This window comes from Wasmannia auropunctata, unplaced genomic scaffold, assembly GCF_000956235.1.
Source record: "Wasmannia auropunctata unplaced genomic scaffold, wasmannia.A_1.0 LD335999.1, whole genome shotgun sequence".
Lineage (NCBI taxonomy): Eukaryota > Metazoa > Arthropoda > Insecta > Hymenoptera > Formicidae > Wasmannia > Wasmannia auropunctata.
In genome coordinates this window covers 540,810-565,731 of record NW_012026891.1, presented here as the reverse complement: position 1 = coordinate 565,731, position 24,922 = coordinate 540,810, and the positions used below count along the sequence as shown (strand labels likewise).

General features: G+C 38.3%; 4 protein-coding genes and 1 long non-coding RNA gene across 11 annotated transcripts; 2 read left to right on the top strand and 3 right to left on the bottom strand.

The window, feature by feature from the left end:
* The first annotated feature begins 571 nt into the window (after window positions 1-571).
* LOC105453478 lies at window positions 572-5,765 on the top strand. The gene is made up of 2 exons (XR_974876.1): window positions 572-3,454; window positions 3,892-5,765. It is a non-coding gene; the product is annotated as an uncharacterized LOC105453478 (long non-coding RNA).
* An 879-nt stretch (window positions 5,766-6,644) lies between these two features.
* LOC105453477 lies at window positions 6,645-8,430 on the bottom strand. Its single transcript, XM_011695482.1, has 4 exons — window positions 7,970-8,430; window positions 7,709-7,871; window positions 7,388-7,591; window positions 6,645-7,310 (listed from the first exon to the last, which is right to left on the bottom strand). Exons 1-4 carry the CDS (start codon window positions 8,244-8,246, stop codon window positions 7,115-7,117), a joined length of 840 nt encoding a protein of 279 aa, XP_011693784.1. The 5' UTR covers window positions 8,247-8,430; the 3' UTR covers window positions 6,645-7,114.
* Window positions 8,431-8,580: 150 nt separating this feature from the next.
* LOC105453475 (centrosomal protein of 120 kDa-like) lies at window positions 8,581-13,341 on the top strand. 5 transcript variants are annotated; one of them, XM_011695477.1, is made up of 11 exons: window positions 8,581-8,808; window positions 9,181-9,262; window positions 9,374-9,629; window positions 9,843-10,526; window positions 10,638-10,951; window positions 11,046-11,283; window positions 11,352-11,472; window positions 11,585-11,688; window positions 11,764-12,045; window positions 12,172-12,500; window positions 12,856-13,341. In XM_011695477.1, exons 1-11 carry the CDS (start codon window positions 8,742-8,744, stop codon window positions 13,190-13,192), a joined length of 2,814 nt encoding a protein of 937 aa, XP_011693779.1. In that variant the 5' UTR covers window positions 8,581-8,741; the 3' UTR covers window positions 13,193-13,341. The 5 variants fall into 5 exon arrangements, with proteins under 5 accessions (XP_011693779.1, XP_011693781.1, XP_011693780.1 ...); XM_011695479.1 differs by having other exon boundaries at window positions 9,181-9,270; XM_011695478.1 differs by having other exon boundaries at window positions 9,120-9,262.
* LOC105453476 (uncharacterized family 31 glucosidase KIAA1161) lies at window positions 13,175-16,423 on the bottom strand. Its single transcript, XM_011695481.1, has 6 exons — window positions 16,322-16,423; window positions 15,959-16,096; window positions 14,806-15,729; window positions 14,074-14,597; window positions 13,705-13,861; window positions 13,175-13,542 (listed from the first exon to the last, which is right to left on the bottom strand). Exons 1-6 carry the CDS (start codon window positions 16,341-16,343, stop codon window positions 13,346-13,348), a joined length of 1,962 nt encoding a protein of 653 aa, XP_011693783.1. The 5' UTR covers window positions 16,344-16,423; the 3' UTR covers window positions 13,175-13,345.
* A 2,072-nt stretch (window positions 16,424-18,495) lies between these two features.
* On the bottom strand, window positions 18,496-24,903 carry LOC105453474 (nucleolar protein 6). Of its 3 annotated transcripts, none has more exons than XM_011695473.1 (13): window positions 24,756-24,903; window positions 24,328-24,523; window positions 23,374-23,910; window positions 22,815-23,301; window positions 22,377-22,658; window positions 22,023-22,296; window positions 21,646-21,940; window positions 21,242-21,466; window positions 20,692-21,126; window positions 20,392-20,552; window positions 19,716-19,969; window positions 19,036-19,445; window positions 18,496-18,848 (listed from the first exon to the last, which is right to left on the bottom strand). In XM_011695473.1, exons 2-13 carry the CDS (start codon window positions 24,343-24,345, stop codon window positions 18,585-18,587), a joined length of 3,642 nt encoding a protein of 1,213 aa, XP_011693775.1. In that variant the 5' UTR covers window positions 24,346-24,523; window positions 24,756-24,903; the 3' UTR covers window positions 18,496-18,584. The 3 variants fall into 3 exon arrangements, with proteins under 3 accessions (XP_011693775.1, XP_011693777.1, XP_011693774.1); XM_011695475.1 differs by having other exon boundaries at window positions 24,761-24,903; XM_011695472.1 differs by having other exon boundaries at window positions 24,328-24,903.
* Between the last annotated feature and the right edge of the window lie 19 nt (window positions 24,904-24,922).

Below are 24,922 nucleotides of genomic sequence, written 5' to 3'. Positions count from 1 at the left end.
GTGGGAGCCGTCGCCACGACGTCAAGGACTGGCAAGCGCGGCGCGGGGACGGGGGCACGCGCGGGCGCAGGTACTGCAGGTGGTGGTATCGCAGGCGGCGCCGATCCCGAGAGAGAAGCCGTCACCCTGCTGCGCGTCGGCAGCCGTTCCGCGTCACGGGACTCGGTGCTGCACACCACCGTCACGATGACGCCGACGCCGACGCCGCCGCCGTTGTCGAACTGAATTATCATCGTCATCATCATCACCGTCACCATCACCATCACCATCATCACCACTACATCACTATCACCACCACCATCACCACCACCACGCAGCCATTCTACTACCGCTATTATCATTAATTGGACGGTTGCACGACTGAGTCGAGATCGAGAGAATGAAGCTGCTTTTCCTCTGGCCAATCGAGCTGATCTCTTCGGTAAATAGGCGGACTCGCTGACGACAATTCAGGCACTCGCTCCTCGGTGTAGTGAAATTCTGTAGTAATCTCATTGTCAGTATCGTCGCGATCAGAACTGCCTTGGCTATGCGTTACGATGAAAGCGCGGTCAATTATCGGCTTTACTTAAAACTAACTCTGTACTCGGAGAACTTGATACATTGATGCCGAACTTTCATTGAGCTTTGTCAGGAGTTGCCGGGTCTCGTTTTCGTCAACTCATTTCTTTTAATAGAGTACAGTCTGGACAGATGGAACACGGCTAATAACGATATATTTTGCGACCGTAAAGTTTTTCTCGGTGAAAATTTAATTATTGATCTTTAAATTAAATGCTGAAATCCAATAAGGAATTAAGGAATTTATATTGTTCATTATCTTTTCGAGAGTATAATGATGTGATGAGCATGAAAATTAGTGCAATATAAAATGAGATTTTTGCATGTTTTCCACATGTTTGTCCGACGAGACGTGATTGACTAATCTCGTCATGACTAATAAATTCAATTAATCGATAATTAAATTCCCCCGTAAACCTTCTCTAAGGTCAATCGATTTCTAGCCACTGGTATCCATCTTTTTCCATGCGCCTCGTATGCATCTTGTAGTTTTGTTCGATTTACACCCTTCCCTCATTCTTATTCGAATGGGCTGATGAATATTCCTTGTGGCCTTGAGCTACTGATAGAAGTCAAGACGTTAGCGAATCCACTTACCTACTTACTGAATAAATTCTCTCGTTTAGCCAAGAAAAGTGACCTCGTGCTATTAGATTATTGCTACTATTGTCATGATTACATTTCATCTTGTTGCTGCCCACTACCCACTACTATTACTATTTACTACTGCTACCATTTACTACTACTAGGTACTACGATTACTATTATTATAATGATTATTCTTCATTATTTTATTTCATTATTATTATTGATATTATTATTATGTTGATCATCTTTATCGTCATTGTCATCATCGTTAATCATTATCGTCATCGTTTCCATTGTCACTATCATCATTCCCATTGTCCATATCCGCGTTTATCAATTACGTTGTTATCGATGTCATCAATATATTGACATGTCGCTGTTGACTGAGAACGGTCGTCGGCCGTGACGGCGGCCATGACGTTTCAGTATCGGGGAAACCAGCTGGATCACACATCCGCGTTACACATAAGAGTTAAGAAGAAGGAATTGACGTACCGATGTGTTGAGAGAACTTGTTTGTGCCTACGACTTTTCTTGAAACACGGGGGACGCTTTTTAAAATACACCGCCGCGTTGTTGCGATGGATACACGTCGTGGCGATACTCGTCGTGCGATCGCATGTATTAACTGTGAATTATAACGAATTGAAACTACTCCGCAGATCTCATTGTATTCACAGCCCTCTGCAGGATGCGAACGAGCGTAGCGTGTTCCCGAATTCGTTGTAATCGTGATTTCGATTGTCGCGAAGTCCGATTATAGTAGTCCTCTTGAAAGGCATGAAACTGAAGAGGAGAACAGGAAAACGACGATCGTGCGTTTCACCGACCCGCGGGGACGGGATATCGAGACGTCGGATATCTGTAAATAAGTGCTCTCATTTTGTCCCTCGTCGAGTCCACAAATTGCAAATCGAACGCGTCACGAGTCGCGAGAACGTATAGTGCTATGTGTAAAGTGAGAGTTCGTGTTCTTCTGATTTTACTAGGTACTTTTATTAACTTTAATTTTGAGTTTTTACATTATAGGGGATGTGAAAGAGCAGCATTATATAATTGTTATTGATAAGCGCTACCGAGATAATACTGAACCGTATCCGTACTAAACAGTCTTAAACTGTTCCAGCCGTGCGTTTAATCGAAATGATTTCTTTAATATGTGTACACTGCCTATTTTTTCTACACGGCGATCATGGATGCACGATAGTTTTATCATCACCATATACGGATCGTAACTAAATATACATTAGATAAACGTTTTGCCATAAATTTCTCAAGCAAAACGCGAAATGTCTCTTTGTGAATATCATGATACGATCATCACGCTCGCGTATTACTTACAATAATTTCCCAATTTTCCGCCCGCGTAATTAAAAAAAAAAGAACGACGTGAATCGCGCAGAGAATTTCGCACACAGTTTCCAAAGTGATATCATCAGGCTTCGGTTTCATGCCTTCCAAAATGAAATTATCATGTGAGAAAGTGATCTATCGCGATGAACAGTTGAAACAATTACATTTTACATAACATATCGATGAAGTAAGGTTTTTTCTGTCTGTAGACTCTATAGCGTATATAATGAAAATTTAGTAACGCGTAAATGCGAGAAAATTATGTGACATAGCCGAAATTATGTGACGTTGCAGTCGAATTCGTGTTCCACCACCAGTGTGTATCGATTAAAAACAAAAAAGAGAGGAAAAGAAAGAAAAAAAATACGATAAAAGGAATAGTAAAGAGAAGCGAATTTCTTTCGATACGAATTATCTCCTCTGCGAAGAAGAGTGCGACGTTCGCGGACAGCTCTTGTTTCTCGATCCACGCGCGTTTTCGATTATTAAAAAGGACCTTAACGAACAACTGAGAGGAGGGAGAGAATCAACGGTATGTGTCCGCGCCTGATTCTATTTCGATGTTCTTGATATGCAAACCTACGTCGTTGGAATTGATAATAAAAGCTGGAACCGAATATGTACGTGATCTTCATCGAGATTGATTCTAAATGCGAAACGGAAGAGATGAATCATCGAGTACATGCAATAACGTAAAGATTTCACTTTGTAACGAACTCTCTCTCTGCTGCGAATACATTTGAATCCATTATTTTTCATGATGAGGAGAGCCTTACCGTGTCGCGGGGCGTTTCTAGGGAGTTACACGAAGTGACACGTGCGATTTTCTGCTAATGGCTCGCGACGAAACGTTCAAGCGACCAAGAGACCAAATCAGACGAAATTATGTACGAAAATTCGGAGAGCACACGGAGAGCAAGGATCTCGTCAGCCGTACTGATTAAACAAGCAGGTAAGAATATATGATTATAATTACTTATTATTGATTATTTATTCGTAATTATTTATTTAAATTCGCGACTTTAAACAAAATTTTCTCGCTTAAATTGAAAAATTCCTCAGATTTCTAACATTTCTTACAACTTAAGCATGTTAGAATAAAGTATTAGATTTGTGACATTTCTTAGAATTTAGTGTATTAGAATCAAATATAAAAAATTCAAAGATTTGTAAACTTATTGTGTCTGATTTATTGTCTGATACTAAGAAGAAATCGGAGATTTTCAGTACAATCTTTTTTTTTTACGTAAAGCATTCGCAGAAGTGTTTCTGAGAAAACAAACCCACGTCTTCCGTTTTCAGAGTTTCCCAGGGAGACCATTTCCCGTTAGACTCGTATTACTTGTTTGCACCCAAAGGTATAGTTAAACTCTGTTTTTTTTTTTGCAGGGACGGTAAACGGCAGGTCGAGCGAGGAGTAAGGAGGCGCGGAGGTGGCGAGTGTGAAGAAACATGTGTTACGTCCAATGGTCCACACCTACACGCTAGTCTGGCCGATGACTTCGTACCACCGCTCCCGCGATGTTATATGCGCATACGTACTAATGTAATACGCCACCGTACCACCACGTTGTATCCACGTTGAATACCTTAAATACCCGGCAACCGCGTCCGAAACACAAACAGGAAACCCATGTACTTACGGAGCTACTCGCGTACTCGTACCGTAGTATGTATACTCTCGTCGTGCATGCTCTCGTACGATAAAAGGCGAAAGACGAGAGACGGAAGAGAGGGAGGAACCACTCCGTCGAACGTGTTGAAAAGTGATACGCTTAAAAAAAAATCATAGAGATCATAAACTCTACTCTATGGATTTCGTCTTTCTCTCTCTTTTTCTCTCTCTCTCTCTCTCTCCCTCTCTCATTATCTCTGTATCTTCTCACTGTCGACACACCGCAAGAGCATCGTTCCTTTCTTTTGTAAGCTTAGGCCGCAGCTAGGCGAGCGAACATCGAAAACAATCAGTCGTTCTACATTTATATCAGCGAACGCAAAAAGAGAATGAATGATCCGACGAATGCCTGACACCAGACGATACCCGCGTGTGGAAAGAGAAGTGCGAGTCGAGAGAAGAGTCGTTATATACTCCGGGAACGCTTTCCTCCCGGCGAGGCCGGTCCACAGCTTCGCGCGCGAGTCGTATCCGCCGTGTATTTGTACATAAGACACTAGACCGCGATTGTCGCGTGACGCGTATGCGTCACGTGTGTATGCGCGAATCGTTCTTGCGACTGCGAGTAGAATTTCGCGCGATAAATTCAATTAGCGAGCGGCGCATATGATTGTAATTCCCGATCGGATGAGGAGAGGACGTGCGTGCGTGTGTGTGTGTGTGCGCGCGAGAGGTCCATGTGGACGCGACGTAAGAGTAAAGAGAAAGAGTGAGAGAGAAACGTCTCCGATATTTATATCACTGTCTTGCCACCGGGGAATCCCGTGCTGTGGCGTAATTAATAATAAAACCCGTTGTGCAATCATGTTGCGCAAGGACGTTTAGCCCGTAGTTTTCTAGCTGATTTTTGAAAGCGCGCGCGCGCAAAGTCACAATTTTTAATATAACACGACTGACTGCTGGTTAAGTATGGTTGTGAGTCCAAAAAGTCCTGGTCTCCTCGGACATTGTAGACACACACACACACACATACACGTGACACACACCACGTACACACAGAACTCATACATTTTTTCAGTTCCCTTAGATATGTACGGAGAGAAGAGCGATTGTCGCATACGCGCTTGGGACGGGAATTAAGGACTCGCTGTAATCCAAAAAAACGACCATCTCCTCCGCTCGAGAGACACTTTTCCTTTTCTTCTTTTTTGTATATTTGTAAATTGGAGTAACGAGCAGAGAGATCGGGCCAGGATCGATGTATCCTTTCGGTGTCTTTCATTCCACGACTCGGTCGGTCGAAGAGCGGCGTATACAGCGATAAATGTGATCGTGCGTATCTGTGGGAAAAAAATGAGGCTGCGTAATTATCTTGTTGCGTAAAGCGTAACTTCGAGAGAGAGAGAGAGAGAGAAATTGTGGATGATCATGCGTTTCCCCTCGTGTGTTGTGATCATTTAGTTGCATTGATACGTTGATTCTCGGTGATGTTGGAAAGATGATGGGAGACTCCTGAGATTAAGTTAATCAGCACTATAGTTTCTCGCGTAGTGAGGCTTATGTGTATACATTTTTTGACTTACTATATGTTCGTACTGTTTTAATGGACGAATTGTTGAAAAAATAAAATCGCTGATTGCTACGATAATAAGAAATCGCCGTTTTTATCGGGATCGGCAGCTCACACGCGTGTGGGCGTGCGTGTTACGTGTGTGTTCGATATTTTATTAGGAACACAAGATTTACGAGGCGCGCAATTACAATTATAGATAGAATTACGATCGCGCGTGTGGATTTGTGTCGTAAACTGTCATCGTTTTTATGGACACAACGAGGAGAAAAAAAAATTAAGAAAGAGATAGAAAATTAACGTACGCGCAAAGCGTGCATTTATTTTGTTCTGACGTAGTAGTAAATCGTGAAAATGCAATTTTTTTACTACGATACTATTATGCGAGACTAGTGTATCCTTACCGTCTTAATTTTCCTTTTATCACGTAACTGACGTAATGTGTCATCGCGAGAACAGATGTGTTCTTTATAAGAAAGTTAACGAAACGAAGCTAGAGAGTGTGACGATATATTTGTATAGGTGCGGATTTGTTGAAGTACTGTGCACATTCTATGAGATTGCGTTAGCGACGCGATTCTTCGTCGCGTGGACAATGTAAAGTCGATCCGTATCCCGGTCAACATTACGTTCTTTAACAGGGGGGCAGGAAATTCAACGCCGCTCCCTTCACGTGTGGATTCGTTTTCTTTCCACTCGCATTTTCGAACTGACCTATCCGAAAACCGAGCAAACTTGTATATAGCGATTAAATTGTTTTAGTACTATCATAGTGAGAATTATGTGTTTGCACGCGCCCGTATGCACGTGTGCATATGGGTGTGTGATTGGGAAAGAGAGGAGAGTGGTTTACATAAAGAAAAAAGGACATTATATATATATACATATAACGAGACTGAATGATATATTATATACGTCGGACCATGACAAACCGCGACCGATTGTCTTACATTTGCATTTTATCAACATGAACAGTGATGATGATTATTATTATTATTATATAATAATATAACGCGAATTATAATTATACGCGAAGAAAGAAAAAACGAAAGTCTCTCAATTACCGATTCTAACGAACTGAATATGTATATCTCTCTCCCCCTATAGCGAAGATTTTATTATATATACGTAAGCTGTGATTGCTATATCATAAATTTTAACTTAAACTACTGATTATGCTTTTTTTTTTTGTTTAACGATTATACTGAAACCGTCTGGCGAGGCGCTTTAACAGGAGGACTTAAAGAGGAAAAAAAAATGAACGAAGAAAATAAGAAAAAAAAAAGACATTGAGACTTGCGTGGAAGCTTATTCTTGTAAATATGTGTTGTGTCTATTGCGCTTAGCGAGTAAGAAAAAAAAATGAGAAAAAAAGTTCTTAATGAAAGTTCCTGCTTACTTTCTCCACGAAAGGGGTTTCTTTTCATTCATTTATCTTTATCTCTGTCACTTTGCGATATTTTCATTATCGTTTCGACGTTCAGCAATTCTCTGTGCTTCTCCAACATCTCCAGCAGTATCGGCTCCTCCTGCAGCATGTGACCGGACACCGCTATGAAGCTTCTGATGAGTTTCTTCATTATGTTTATTTTCCGTATGGTCCTTTCCATTCTGTTTTTATTTCTGAAAGAGGAAACGAAAGGTTTTAAATTTCGTAAGACACGAGAGTTTCGAGTTTGTTTCCGCAGCTCTTCACTCACTCTACGATCTCTGGATTCGTCTTCTGCAATCTTTCGCTTCGCAGCTGCTCCTGCTGCTTGAGAAAGTTCTTGTGATCGAACAGCGCCTTCTGACACTCGACTTTCAGATCCAGCTGTATTTGAGACTCCTTCTCGATGGTCTCCTGAATGGCTATAGCGCTGTCGTTGAGAGTGAACAGTTTACCCATGTACTCGTAGAGCTTCCTGGGAGCAAGCAAAAAATTGAAATCTCGTCGCGTTTCTTTACACGATGACATTTCGATTTGCCTTCTGAAATCAATTTGGCTACAATTAACACATTTACATAAGTTTGTTTCTCACTTTTGGTCCTCCTCACTGCCCTCCATGTTGCCGAGAATGGAGAGGATGGTGGTGCTGTGAAGGCACAATTTGACAGCCTTGGCGTTTATGAGCTTGTCGCTCACGACACTCGGCATGTCTCGGACCTCATCCTCGCTCCCTCTGCGCCTGCCATCGCTGGACTCTGTAACGTGAAACGCGGATTTTATCAGGACGAGATTCTTTTTAGTTAAAAAGGAAAGAGAAACCGGCGCGCGCTCTGCATCGTCAACGACGACGTACGTTTGTACTTCGCTTTAAGCAGTAACGACCTGGCGTTCAGGTGCATCAGCGACTCCCTGGTAGTCCGGATCTTCTCCTCGGTCGGCTTGAAGTCGTCCATCGAGATCGCGCCGATCGGGAACCTGTCCATCACCGCGCTCAGCTTCCCCACGGACCGCTCCAGCTCGTCGAGCTCCACCATCATCGACTTCGCGGAGTCCTCCGAGAGTACCTCTCGTGAGGCAGAGGTACCGGCTTCAGGTGCTTCGGGAAGCTCGTAGTCCTCCATTTCCGTCATTGCTTGCCGAAACTGCGCGACGTTCGTAAGTTCGTTTTCGACGTGTACCGCACACGAATAATGAAAAATTATACGACGATTTCACGAGTCTGCGGCGCGACGCGGCATGGGCAGATGCGGCGGATTGTTTACCATTCCCGGCCGACCCGCGTTTTGACAGTTTTGAAAGTCCGAGCACGCGTGCCTCCTCGGAAATAAAAAACTCACTAGATCCAGATCCGCGTTGCCAACTGTATCATATTACCGACTGCCGACATAATCGTGGACGTTGGCTACGTAGTTCATTGGCTACGTAGCGCAGCTACATCGCGGGCATGATCAGGCATGGGCCGCTCTTAAGGTTAGGATCCTCCTGCGCCAGTACAGTGCATGAACGAGACTCATCGTGTTTATATGAATCCGTTACCATGACAGCGGATTTGAATCAGCGAGACCGGAGTGTGTAAATACGTGGCAATATATTTGCCGAATTTGTTATTTTGTATAGAATATTTTATGGAACTTAATGAAATGATGGAAGCGCCGAAATCCGACGTTCAAATTATTTTGAGCATAAAAGAAGGTAAAATGTTTTTATAGATAAGTATGTTCTTACCTCGAGAACGTTGCAAGTTCTGTTTCTCAAGTCATGTGTTTTTCCTTATGAAAATTTCTTTCCAAGGAAATATACTTATTCCTTTTAATTATATTATAATAATTGGACAAAAAGAAGAAATATTGTTATCAATTTATGTAATTTATGAATGAATTATTCGTTAATGTCATAAAAGCATGGTGATGATTAATTTTTATGTGGAACTTGAATTCACAAAGAAAATCAATTGTTATTCATCGAATTATTGGGATCAAATAAAATTGTATGTTACAGGGAAGGGTTTTGAACAAGTTTTACAACCTACATTATTGATTGCTACTTTAAACGGGCACTGCTTAGAAACTGACAGAATCGAGTCGTGTCCGACTCCGCAATATGCCACTGACTTGGTTTGGGAGACCAATAAAATAGTCCTGAGAAGGTAAGAATGTAATGTTTTTTTTCTTATTTAATCTTTTTTCTTATTGCCATCAGTCATTAATAAAATATATTGATATTTTATATTGCATTTCATTTTGTATTCAATTTATAGAATGCGATCAGAGCAAGCCTCATTAAAATTAGAATGCTTTGCTTTTAAAGAGAACGAGGGTAGAGAGAAAATCGGATATGTTCTGCTGAACATACGTTCTGCGCAAGTAATATCTAAATGTGGTGATCTGAGTCCGAAGGCAAGTTGGCACAAAATACTGGGATTACGAAGTGACCTTAAAATACAAAAGCCTGAATTACTTCTTGTATTAACAGTCGAAGATCGAAAGGACATCAATTTAAATTCAGCAGCGGAGGTAAAATATACTGTTATTTTGTATGACTATAATATATAGTATGTTTTGAGTTTGATAATAATCATACATTACATTCTCCTGGTAATCAAGTAACAAGTAATTATTAGTAATAAATAATAGAATGATACAATAAATCATTAAATTATAATTATAATTCTATAAAATACATAATATAAATATTGTATCATATTGTCATATTATATTATTTCATAGCTAAGAAATTTAATGATAGACAAAGACGTTGTTTTGGAAAATGATAAAATAATCCCTTACTTGCATCCTGATGAACAACTGATTCAGTTAGGACCTCCAGATACCTGTTGTGAATTATTCATATTAAATATCACGGCCATGTGTATAGAAAATTTGCATTTACTGTTACTTGAACATCTGAACAAACATAGCATTGTACATTTCTCGTATCGAGTTCTGGAAAACGATGTAGAACTTAAACCGTTCAAGACAGAGCCCGGAAAATCTCATTTCGTCCCTGAAAAAGTGACAGTGAGAATACGAAGCTCCTTGAGTGTCTTAAAGCAATACCTACAATTGAAGCCGTATTTGTTAATATACTTGAAGCATGAAAATAGTATAATAGCCGAATCGTCAGTCAATCTGCAATCTCTAGTACCCGCGGATAGTCTGCAAGAATTTGTCAAATGTGCCGCAAATGCGAGCACTACTTTACACGAGCAATGTTTTTTAATTAAGCAAGATTCGAAGATGGAAAAACTCGTTGAAAACCATCAGAAATCTTATCTTGATTTGCAACTTAAATTGCAATATATCGAAAGTAAAACAAATGTTTTCTTCGATTCTGATACAATAAATTCTAAAAATCGCATATCTAACGCTCAACTGAATCGTAATGAAGAAAGTATAAATAGTATCGACCAGGTAGAATAGGAATTTAGTTGTTTTTATCGACGATATCGCATTTCAGTGATTATGTCATATTGAAAATTGATAAAAATTATGTCTGACTTGAAACGATGCCTGTGATTTCAGAGACGCCCAGAGGTCGAGTCTCACAGAAATCCTAGTGGCGACTTTGGAAAGTCCAGTTTCAGGAATGTTCCTAGCGAAGCAAAATGTACAACAGAATATAAAAATATAAATAAACAGTCCGCTGAATGCCAATGCTTGAAACGTCAAACGGATAGAGTTACATGTTCGCGCTCGTGCGATGGAATGCTTTACAATTCTGTTAATAAAAATCACACCAAAGATGCAGGACCTTATCACTGCTATTGTCTACGCATCTCGCTTGTGGCGATAACATTGGTATCTGAAACGCTGTCTGGACGAGGAATTGAATTTCGGTTTGTGTTTGATCGTAACAATTTCCAATTTAAAAAAATATAAGGATATTTTCTTTTTAGAGTTTTGTTTAATATAAATATAATCTTTATGCAGATTTCATCATCCAAAAACTGAGGTCATGTCAACGGCGCACGCGAGAATGCCAGTCTTATCGAACGAGAAGATCAAATTGCAAGATGTCGTATGTCAATTTCATTTTATATCCGCACCAGATGAAATAGAACAATTACTACAATCTTTTCCACCGAAAATCAGCATATATGACACGAAGGAGGGTGATGAATTGTCACTGTTAGTGCTTGATGTAAAACCGTTATTTTATCAAGAAAAGGTAATACTAATGTCACATTTAGAAAGATCTTACAGAATAATAAAAATTAAAACGAGAATTTTTTTCAGTCCGAATGTCAGTATAAATTATCTATGTTTGATACGCACCGAAATAAAATTGCTGATATGGACGTTGTACTCAAGTTAGAAGATCGTGGACCGCATTGCATATTAAAGAAACAAACTATCGGTAAAAAAAAATATACATTAAATTTATTAAACTTTTCTTATTGCTTATTTCCTATTGCATTATTTTTAACGATAGATTTTGTCTCTCTATTTATTGAAATGGTTTATTTAAGATAAAAATCTTGGCCCACCGATATTGGACGACAGTTTAGCGTATAAAATAGTGGACGAGCTCGAAACTTGGAAGGAGCGACAAAAGGCAATGTTTAAAGCAGAGGTAAAACGATAACAGAAATTTGATTGGCAATTTCTATTTAATGAAATATAATTTATATGTGATACGAATTTTTAGCTCAAAAGAAAGGAAGAACGACATTTGAATATGCTGAGCGAGGAATGGCGAATGCAGAAGGAAAATCTGGAGTCAAAGCTCGCGTACAGCGTCGAACAATGTAAGACGTTGGCCAACAGTTTAAACAACGCTACTGACGATTTGAGAAAGCGCAGATTAAAGAGTCTGGAAAACGAGACCAGACTGATCAAAGCAAACGAGGAGTTGCAGTGGAGATATGAAACCAAGTTACAAGAGCTTAAGGATTTATTGCATGCGACGCAAAGCGATCTTACGTCAAAGGTTTGTGAAGTTCTAGTTGTATATAATATTTCGATGTTCGGCTCTGCGCCTCCTATTTGTCATGCTCTTAAAAAAAAAACTACGAAACATTGTTATTTTATACATACAACACTGTGTTTTCCGCAGGTGACTAAACTTGAGGAGAAGAAACTTGCTCTAGAGGCGCAAGTGGAAATATTATCGTACGAGAATGAGAACCTGAAATCGTCGATAAGTAAGCAGATGGACGAACTGCAAATATATCAAAAGGGATCATTAACGCAGGATCAAACAGCATCCTTATTGCAAGAGGTAAAAATTCTCGAGGAAAAATTAGACAATGCTCAAAAGGGGAAAGAATTTTTTAGAGGGCAATGGAGCAAAGCGGTTCGCGAATTGCACAGGATGAAAGTGGATTATCAACAAGCTATGGAAGTTCAAATAAAGAACAACAGGGAGGAACTGATGAGCGCGGAGTATGTTATAGCACTATTTTAATTAACTTAGTATAAGAATTCCACTTCTTGGTCAAAGCATTAAAAATTTTGGCAAAATTTGGACAAATTGACAAATTGGTTAAAAGCAAAAATATAGAATATCTTTATTTTTTGTGACATTTTTAATATAAAATTTTTTCTAATTTGGTGACACTAAGTTATCTTACAAGCTTATATTTCAGATTTTTACAGTGCAGTATGACTGTCACAATTAAAATATTCAATCTAATACTCGATTTATATATGATGTTTGATAGAAGTGGAATGTCCTGTACTTACGTTATTAATATAAAACAATTTTTATGACTGAAATTTGTATTTTTCTCGTATGCAGCCTCGCAGAAATTTTGTCCGCAGACAGAAAAGCTTTGAACAACGATCAAATGTTGCTGGGCGAGCTTCAAAAGGAAATCGATGTGATCAAGCCAAAACAATCCTTCGCACCGAAAGAAACCTACAATCAGATATTTACGACAGCCGACGACGTCTGTTACAACGTTCCCTGTAATGGTAATAAAATAAATGATGATAAATCAGAGGAATACAACGAACGGTTGCAGGCGCTGAAGGAGGAACGTGAGTCCCTTTTACGGACCGGAAATTACACGGCCGATGACGTAGTGATCAAAAAACTTAACGCAGAGATTCGGTCCTTACTGGTAAGCAGGTAGCGAATTTATTTCTTGCTTGGCTTTCTCTGATTAACATTAAATCTTCATATATGAAGAGAAAACACATGCAATCTCGGAATAAAAATCTGTGACATGTTGCAAGACAATTTTTATACATTTGTACACAAATAAACATTTTATATTGAAAATCTTTTAATTCTCGTCTACTTTCTCGAAGTATGGAAGTACTTCTAAAGGAGCATAATAGTTCTCCAACCACTTCGGTCCTTCGTGATTTGGTCCTCCTCGATTTACATCTTTCCATATTCCCTTAGGTAGATAGATATTGCGTCTGTTGACACCCTCTTGGATTACCGGAGCGACCAGTATAGATTCTCCAAGGAGATATTCTGTAATCCGATTAAGCAGCAACATTCAATAATGAATTATTTACAGATAATCTATGTGTTTTTTGGATTGATTAAGAACGGATTGAAAAGATCGGTTTACTGAATAGTTATTTAAATGTCTGACAAATCTGTTATAAATCTTGTACATTCTTACGAACTTACCGTCATTAATCTTATGAGCTTCCTTGTCGCTTGGATCAATCCACCAGATAGGTGGATTTACGGGAGTGCCGTTATCGATAGCCTGCTGCATGGCTTTTAGAATTTCGTCCTTATAGTTATCGTGCAATTCGGTATATTCTTTGCAGATAGCGACGGTCTGGTAGAACACAGATGAATGTTATTTCTTCGCAATGTTTTGATTTAAGGAAGAAACTGAATTCGTTAATCTACCATACATTAATAATAATAATAATATCTATCCATTTGTCAGATGTTTTGATTTAAAGAAGAAACTGAATTCGTTAATTTATCATGCATTAATAATAATAATCTATTCATTTGTCAGATGGGATTTTTCAGATTACTCACTTCATCATCGTAATCCCATGGCACGAAGGAATACTGTAGCGACGGCATGAAGACGTTGGCCTGCATCCATCTGATGAATATCTCTTTGGAGGGATATACCGTTCCGTTGAGTGACCCGTTCAAGTAGCCGTTGCCGCCGATCATGTCCGGTAGCACGTGGACGTACCCGTTGAGATTCATCTGTAGCAGCGTCGTGATCAGCGTAGGTAAACCGTTGTTCCACGTCCACCCGGTGTCCTTGTCGATCATGCGCACGAATATCGGTAATTCCTGGCTCCGCCATCCCACCCGCACTTCAATGGTGTCATCGAAGTTGTTTGCGAGCTCGCTGGTGTACTTCTTCGTGAATATACCTGGCTGCATCTTGAGATCACCGCTCAGCGAGGGCACCTGTGGTAACCAGGACACCTCGCCAGCATCGAACTTGAAACTATCGATACCGAGTCCCTGAAGACGTTTCAATCGCCCCACCCACCACGTTACCGCATTCGGATTCGTGAAGTCAATCGTGGAGGCGTCTGAGCCTAAAAAAGACATAATTAAACCGCAATTAAACATTGAAAATTTAAATAATTTACGAGGACGTTTACAAATGAATATCAATAGATGCTTCTTTTTTGATTTCTTTAATCGACGAAAAATGTTTAATATTGAAAAAATATAGCAATTGAATTTTGGCAGAGAAAAACTACTATTTTCAATTAGAAATATTGATTTTAAATCAAATCTTACCCTGCCACCACGACATTTGAACGTCTCCTTCGAGATTTTTGACGAAATAAGAATTGTTCAGCGCGAAAGCGTACGCGGACTCGCAATTCCGGTTGATGAACGGATGTATCCACAGGGTGACATGAAAACCCTTGGCCTTGAGTCGTTGTACGAGAGCGGGAACGTCGGGAAACTTGACGGGATCGAACTCGGCGGAGCCGTAGCAGGTCTCCCAGTTGTCGTCGATCTCAATCTGGCTGTTCGTGAAATTATTAGCAACGATCTCGTCCGCATAGGTTTCCACCACTTTCTCGCTGACGTTGGCCTTGTACCTGGCCCAGGTGGACCATATGGGATACCGGATCATCCGTTCATTGGGGTGACCTTTCGGCTTACCCAGATTATTGTTCACCGCGTGTTGATGAGCAGCTTTCGCATCCGAGAAGACACCCAATGTGTAGGTAATCTCGATGGAGTCGCGATGCTGATATGGCGCCTTGTTTTTGGCGATCATGCACAGGTACTTATCCCGATAATTGTTCTGATCGATGAACAGCGGGCTCTCCTCGTTCACGTAAATATAAATCCCATTGCCGGACAGCCAGTAACGCTCGGCTATTGCCATGTTCGCAGGGTGCGTCGGCAGATACGGCTCCTCATTAAAGTACGTATTCTGCACGGGCCAGTGTTGATTGCGAAGTTGCGGCCCGCCAAACCATTGCGTGTCGCGAGTGAGTTGGAAACAATCGATGATTTCATCGTTGGGATCATTGAGAGTACGACTGATAGTGATGATTTCCTTATCGGGATTGATTTCGAAATCCGTCTGTCCAATGTAATTTGTTAGACACACTTTGTTGTCACCGCAGTTCTCGAGCACGGAAGGACTCTGCTGTCTAGCCAATGTACTTCTCGTGAAAAAGGTATTAAGCATGGTCGTGCCGTCTGAAATAATGTTCATTCATATAGCTTCTTCATTAGAACCTAAAAGAATAGAACTGATCTTGCGACGATATTAATTAACAAGAAGAAATATTAAAAGTTTTACGAAAATAATTGAAGAAGCAACTTAGAAAAGACATGACACAAGACTGTAGAATTAATAAAAATTAATAAAAAAATTAGCAAAACAACATGGAGAATATAAAAAGTTATGTATCATATTATGACTTACCATTTTTCGTGAGGTTGAAAATCACCAAGTTAGAATTATCCGCAAAATCTATATTAACAACGCCATTTTTGGTAGCTTTCTCGAGTCCTATTCCTCTGGCAGCAGTGAGGAATAGCAATATTATCAAAGAACGCATTGCTAAAACGTACGTAGTTATATTAATATTTAAGTAATCTTTATTTTCTTAAATAATACAATAATACAATCTTAAAGAAACGTCGCAAAAGCGTTTAAGAAAAGATACTGTGCAGATATATATATATATATATATATATATATATATATATATATATATAAAGTATAGACATCGCGTCTGTATTTTCGTCTTTATTTGATTCCGATCCAAGGAAACTGTGTGCTTACCGCTCCGTTCCGACGGTTGCATTTTGCTATACCATCCCTGACTGAATGAGCGGCGCCCATTTACGTCGGCTTATATATACTCGCACGATGACAAATACTGCATTCTGCTGATATTGTTATATCAGCATAAAGAACATTAATCACCTTTGTCCTTTGTTAAATCGATAACTAAAAATCATTTATCAAATCATATAATATACCTAGTTCTACATTGTATATCACTACTAGGAATATTACATAATAGTTTGATATCCGATTTCGAATATCTCTGTAGGACTCTTCATCGTTTAGTTTTTCAGATATTGTAATTTTTATACCTGTCCATACTTTCTGATGAAACACAATACCAAATACATGTATGTTTTTTTTTGTTGTTTTCTTAGTTCTTAATTATTTTAATACATTTACACAGTCATTAACAAAAAAAACGTAATTAATCCTTTTGTTTCCAAATTATTTAATAGCTGCAGAAAAATATTTGTCTGTATTTTTGTGCATGACAAATAAACGATTCATGAAATTATTTTGACATGCCGATAACGTTTAGACTTTTCTACGCATTATTTTTACTGTGACGACGTATAATAACTTTTAGTACAAAGTTATACATATAATGGAAATTTTTCTTTTTTTACGTTCGGAAAATTTATTTAAAACACATTGTGGAAATTTTTCAAGGTTTTGTATTTATCATAATTCTTATCACCAAACTGTAATGGTAATGACATAACTGAAAAACTCTATTTTACCTCAGTTTAGCGAGAAGTTTTAAAAACGTATAAAGTTTTTACAGCCATCTATATAAAGCATTAACATGTATTCACAAACATGTGAAAATATAGACGGCAAAATAATATTTTATTTTATAATTCTAAATACGTAGCCATATAGTTATAGTGGGCCTAAAAGAATTAACAAAATATTTACGAACGAGGATTCATAATGGAAGAAACAAACTCTTGTTTAATATTTTTTCTATAATGCCACTTCTTTTATTTCAATAAAATAGACAATTTAGATGTATGTTTTCACTTTGTTTTGTTTTAATATGCATCAATTTGCAGATGCATTGCATTTGCAAATTGATGAATTCTTCTTTGTTTCGGATATAAGTTATCTTTCATGCATTATTCTATTATTATTATTATTCGCTTATTTACTTCCAATTTCCCCACTTCTAATGTCACAATTCCATGTGAAAGAAACGCGAGAGTGATGAGAATACTTTAGAAAAAATTTAATCTGAATTGAGATCGAAGAGAATAAACCAAGACACTCTGCATGTCTCAATTATGCGTTCCTATTAAGTTACGATTTAAAATAAACATAAAATATATAATCTATTATAGTTGTAAGATAAAGCTGTCATTGAAATAAGAAAAATAAATAATCATACGATTGACAACTGCAATTATATTGCTGTATTTGATATATGATAAGTATTATCCTATCAACAACATTTAATCATTATCGGATTTTTTTGATAAATGCTATCTATTTATTTATTCATGTATTATACTTATCTAAAATATGTCAAACAAATGTTAAATATGTAAACATAAAAAGAACGAATTTTTAATTGATTTTAAACATTAAAAATAATGTATTTTATTTTACTTTAATAAAAATTATTTTTTATAAATTTATATTGTGGTCCAATATTTAATAATTCACTATTTACTCGATTTTGATCTGATATTCGAAGTAAAAAATGTAGCACGTTAGGCTTTTGAAATACGCGACAATGTCACTTATATTTCACACGTGGCAAAATTCGACCTTGAATTAAAGAGAACCAATTAAAAATACATCCGTTTTGCGTGGCGTAATTATTCCGGCCATTAGATCGTGCGATTGAGCGCTCAATAATAAAGGAAGAAAAATTCGTGGAGCCTATTCAAAACTATTTTATTATATATACGTTTTTTATGTACAACGCGACCATTATTTAATTCAAAAAATGTTTTATTACGAAACTAAGGAAGTCTATTACTGATGATATTTATTTTACAACTATAATAGACGATATATTTTATGTTTATTTTTTAAATTATAACTTAGTAAGAACGCATAATTGAGACATGCAGAGTGTCTTGGTTCATTCTCTTCCTGCTGATATTATAACAGATATAAGCGAGCGTTGTATTTTCACGAGATTTAAAACATCTCAATAGTTTCTTTTTATAATAAAATATATTTATTTTCTATATTTACAGATTAACGTTTCGCAGATCTCGAGATGATTCTCGAACATTGGACGTATCTACGTAGTCGATTCTGACATCGTTAAGGATAACTTTTTGTTCAGAAAGTCAATCGTACGTACAATACCTCTCCCAAGAATATAAAAGTCCTCGATCATCGTCGAAATGTTTAAAACGAGTTTACCATCGGCGTCGAATTTTCTGCAATTGGCGTCCGACACTTTGAAATCTTTACGCTCGAGGACAGCGGGTTTCAACAGAACGCCGATCACCGTGCCACCATAAGTATCATGGAAAAACAAGGCGTAGTCCCCATAACCGTCCTGAAAACGAAAGAGAAACGCGAACATGTAGAATTACAGCGCTTCAAAGCTATTTAGACATTTAATGTTTAAATCGTGATAACGTTATGCTTTTCTTAAAACGCACAGTATGCATCAATATAATTCAATGAAATTTTTGCCATTTCTGATTAACGACTTATTAATAAGTTATCCGGGAAATACTTACTCTTAGATCTTTCAAGAAACATTGTACGGGATCGAAGTCGACGACTGGAATTTTTTGAAGGGAGTGAGTCTTATATGGATGTAAATCTACGATCTTTGCTTTGCTGGGTTTATCGACCGCTTGCAGTCGTCTAGGAATCATGTTTAACTTCAGATGTAACAAACAATCGTACTCCGAGAGCGGAGGACGGAACATAGGTTTTACGTCCAGGATTGTATTACTGAACAACGAGTCGTCGAATAATTTCAGCGATTCGCACGCGAGCACGCTTATACGGTTTAAAATCAGCTGCGACGGCGCTTTCCTCGTCCACAGGGATTTCTGCTGATCGTAAGGGGTGGATATGAATAAGGGTGGTACAGAACTGCGAGCTGTATTAAATAACGTCTCTACGGTGGCGATTTCTTCATCTGTAAAAAACGCATACGATAGTCAATTTACCTTGATGATTTAACGTCATATGATACAGTCAGTTTACCTTGATGCAATCTTTACGTAACAAGGTCGGAAGCGATAACACAGATAAGTGTCAGGTGACATTATTTCTACCCGTTATCTTTTTTTTATAATATCTGAACGGAATTCCGAGTTTAATATCAATTCATTATTTCAATCAAATGATTATCTTATTGTGGAAATTTAAGGTCGTATTAAAAAAATATATTGAGATATTGACTTACTGGTCATCTCGCCGTTGAAATTAACAATGACGGGATCGGTGTTCCAGTGAGCTCTCGCAACAACTTCCAGAAATCGTAGAAATGCCATTTGCGGCGTCTGGGCCGGCTTATACGGCTCCGGTGATAGATACAGCGATGCCATGAGCAATTCAATCACAATCCCTGGTATATGAGTATCGTCCAACAGTTGCGCCGACAACCAGCGTTTTGCCAAACAGCAAGCGGGACCGAACGACGGTTGTTGAGAATGCAATCTGAAAAAAAAGCCGAGAATTGAGAATATAATATACTGTATGTCTTTATTTATTACACATGATTCAGCTATTATACGAATTACATATTATGGAAGCATATCTCTCATTTAATCTTCAATATAAAAAATTTTGTTAAACCTTTGATCTAATCTAATCTAATTTAAAGTTTATAGAAGTATATTTGTATCAATTATCTTTACTATTAATTATGGTAACGTTACACTATAAAGTTCAAGAGATATCTGTTGACGATTAAATCCGGGACAAAAATTCGAGAGTATTATTTTCTGTGTTCAAAAGATATCTACTGACGATTAAATTCGAGATAAAAATTCACATTCCAGGGAATGTTAAATCAAAAGATATGCTTTCAACACATTCTATAAATTGTCCTAACAAGGATTACATTCGTCATTTCTTACCCATGCAAGGCACTGCTCAATTTCGGCAAATGAAACAATTTGTTCTCCAGTTCGATAGATTCTTCATTGTCCCTATATTTAATCACTCCGTCCTCCTTGACTTGTTTCATTAAAGCGATTTCCTTCTGATGCGCCACTCTTAATCGAAAAACGAATCCGTCCTAATAAAAAAAGAATTTTATATTTTGTTAAAAAAAGCCGAGCGCAATTTGAACGCAATATTATAAAATATTTACAATACAATTATTATTACATATATAAGTACTGTATTCTACTGTTAAAATAATTTATCATATTAACCTGGTATACATCTACATAAGAAGGATTGGCCTGCACTGCCGATTCATACTGCGTCCTGAGGCATTCCGCGATTTGTATGTGAAACGCCGCCTTCGTCTTCCTAATAGCCTCCAATTCCTCAGGCCATTTCCCACTACTCGACAACTGTAACGTCGCATCGAGTGCGTGAACGTACATGGGACATTTCTTGATGTTCTTTGAAAGGCTCAAGCAATTTTTGTCCTCCTCGGTGACACCGTCGGCCTTCCGATGAACGGTTGCAAGCGGCGGAAAGACTTCCGCGTATCGGAAAACCGGGCTCGAGCCTTGCACACCGTTTATCGTTAAAGGCATATCGTTCAGCGACATCAAATTTTTCTCCAAGGTGTCAAAAGCTTGCAAAACCTTCAGCGTAGCTTCTTCACCGGTCCCGTATACGAAATGCGTTATTTTGTACTAAATAAAAAAAAGTACGTAATCATGAATTATACGAAATTTAAAGTAAATAGTGGCAATTGAAAACGAAGAGTCTTTTGAAGATAATTATATTAAGAAGTAATTGTGAAGTTACCTTTTGCAACTTGAGCAAATCTTCCATTTGATCCGCGACATACAAATATTGATTCTCGAAGAGATTAAACTTTGCTTTTAGCAAGAACATTATTATCTTCTTGCATATTATCCTCTTGTCCGCGATAGTTTTGCCTTTTGACCAGACCACAGCCTCACGAATAGTCCCGTCTTTAAATCTACGTAATTCGGATTTGGAGTGCCAAAAATTTCTAAAGTCAACTGCCTGCAAAATAATAACAATATACATATAATAACAAATAATACAAAGTTCGATACTTTACATTTTGTAGCATATAATATGTATTATATATATTAATTTAAAAAAGTATTCATGTATCCTTACTTCAAGCAATAATTGTTATATCTTTACTTTATCGTGTCAAAATTATTTCAATAACTTACTTCTGGTAAATTAGCTTCAGGTCCTTTGTCCACGATGTCGAAACATGTTTCGGGATTCAATTCTAGCCCAATAACGAGTTTTCCAATACTATCTGGCATCTCCTCGGTGCATTCCCATTCCTTGCATATATCGGGTAATACGCACAATCGATTAATTCGATCTCTCAGACCTTTCTTCAGAACTGCGAAAAGTACCTTAATCGCCTGAATGCGTTTGTCAGGCCCGTAATTCAATTTGTCATCCACGCTGGATTTATCGTTCACTATTCTGTTTAAAATGAATCCATACTGAAACCTACACATATAAAAACGATAAGCTATTAAAATGCATCTGACGTTCTCGAACGCGGGAATTTACATTCATGTATATAAATTACCATAAAATGTGATCAAATGCTCTACGAAACGGCACGTTTCGCATGAAAAGCGCGTGAAAGCTGTCCACGTGTATGTTGTCCAAGTGCTTCATGCACAGCGCCGCTTCGTTCTGTACCCACGAAAACGTGTCTTTCGACAGATTCGCCGCGAAATTGTGATAGCCGGTAGTGTCAAGAAACACACAATCGTAGTAATTGTGGTAATGGGAGACTTGTTTCTGATTATCCTTGTCCTCGCACATGGTAATTCCATTCTCGCACCAATTTCCCTGCGCTATTTCAAATAAATACAATTACCATCTCGGACAACGCAAAAGAATAACGCAATTTAATTAGCAATCCTTCTCGAAGTACCTAAGCAAATCCAGACATTCCGTAGAATCTGATAACTGCTCATGAAAGTGTTGAGCTTTTTCTGGCGCAGTAAATAGATGACGAACATAGTGACGAGATGGTTGGTGAAGCCGTCGTGTCCCTTGTTCAACTCACGCTGGCGCAGCCATATCTTCAGCAAGATTATACCGTCCCTCAAATTCGGATACTCCTTTATTACTTGCGCGACTTCGGAATTCGTCCGCGACATCACCAAGTCGCGCAACACCAGAGAGTTGTAGTGCGGGGTGGGCGGTAAAGATGCTGCAGGCAAAAGGCAACATACATATGAAATAATATAAAAAAATATCATTTCACAGTATAAAATCGTACAATATATTTTTATGGATCTAGAATGAAATTCACGTAAAATATAAATTCATGTAAATATCATCCATGAATATCGTCATACAAACTTACCGCCTTCTAAGGTGGAACTGCTCTCTTTCTTGTTAAAATACCATCCTGGCCTAACGCTATTCTTCTCCGGCAGAAATCTATTCAGCTTAAAGCTAGTCTCCTGCGCGGACACGTGTATCACCACGTCCATCTTTTTGTTCAACCTTCCGCTGGGCCGAAGCTTCAGGCAAGGCCTTAGATTGTCGCCGATAAATCTCTTGCTCTCGACAATATCGCTTCCTAGAGTCGACGCTACGAACGCGAGGTACGTCGATCTCTTTCTAAAGTACACATAGTTCTGATAATCCTGCTTCCGGAATAAAGCAGCCGGCATCTCCACCATCACGTCCACGGTAAAGGCGGTGCCGAGAATGCATCCCGAATCGTAGGATCCAACCACGCTAACGTTGGATGGCTTCAGGAACTTGAAAACGCTCTTGGTTTCTTTTGGTACATCCGGCACGGGAATACAAACGTCTAATTTATCATCCAAATTATTATCCGTAAGCTGAAATATGTCAAAAGATTAGACATTAATTTTTTTTTTCCTCGTATCTCGCAATTCAGTTGTATTACTAACCGAAATCTCTTCAGTCTCTTCGATAGACTCAATTGCTGCCTTCAACTTCCCGAACCAAATTTCAAATAGCGCTTTATATTTATCTTTGAGCCTCACTTCGTTGAGAACCTCTTCGATCTGAAGTCGGAACAAATTCGAGTGGAATAAATTCTCAGTCTCCCTAAGCTGACTGAGCTCTTCGACCGTTGGCTGCTTGTAAAGACTGTTTTCGAACTTTTTCTTTTTCTTAGGTGCTGCCCCAGCTAACTCGTCCGTGACTTTCTTCCTCTTCTTCTCCGCAACGAGAGATTCAGTCTCACGATCGTCCAATTCTATCTCTTCCTCCTCGTCATTTGCATCCTCTACCGAGTCCACATCGTCAGATTCGGGATCTTCGTCGTCGTTTGTGTCTTCCATCAGATCTGCATCATCAGGTTCCGAGTTTGCTGAATCCTCCTCGTCAATTTCCGAATTCATTGTATTGTCGTTATCTGATTCAGAATTCATCGAATCTTCATTTTCAACAGTAGAGTCAGCCTTGCTATTCACTTTGCTCAACTGAAATTATTTCAAATTATCAGTCTTGTTTTTTTTTCTACGCAAGTATATACATATTAAGTAAAGACTATATTTCTAAGTTAAAATATATATACATAAATACATGGACATTTAAATTAATATAAGTATTAATATGAGTATTGATTTCAAATAACAATTATTCCATAAACCATCATTCAAAATAATTTAAATTCTAAGCATTACATATCAAGAAGTAACGTATCTGAATTAAAATATATAAAAATATATATTTAATATTTAAATTTAAATACGGCAGAGAAATATTTTTAATTGATATTATTAATATTATTATACAGAAATGTAGAAAAACTTCGTTGAGGTTAAGAATGCTTCGTGAGAAGCTCGACTTGATACCTCGTCGAGTAAATAAAATGCAGTGAATAAAATATGATATACCTTGGAAGATCTCTTCATTTTTCTTCTACTTGTACGTAATTCAAACGCGGTGTTAAATTTTTATTCGAGCTTCACGTGCAAAACACGCCGGCTATAACCACAAACGCCGCATGCTCGCCATGCTTTCCAATATTTTTCAGACCTCCACGACCCACGTGACCAAACACGTCGCGACATCTGTTGTCCATTTTTCTTCCTAAAGTAAAGCTTCCCAAAGTTTCTTCGTTGGTATACAGTCAAATGACGCGGAGAAAAGTTTTTTTCAAATCGCATAAGTCGACAAAAAAATAAACAAATAAATATCGCATATCGCGTATAACGTATCTCAGAGATTGACAGAAACGTATGTAAGGTATCTCTTCAAAAGGGAGCGAAAAGAAGCGCTGGCAATAATCAACGCGAAACGCGTTTCAATAATTAGAACGCACTGTACCGCGAAGTAATTGCAATGCTGCAGATTCTCAAAGCGTTCTATCCCGCTTTTCCGGTAAAAGTCGTTGCGTAACGGTTCCGAACGGTTTCCGAAGCGCTCTCACTTTTTCCATTTCGTCATTCCGACGCCTCTCGTATATTTCGTAGAGAAGGATAAGGAAAC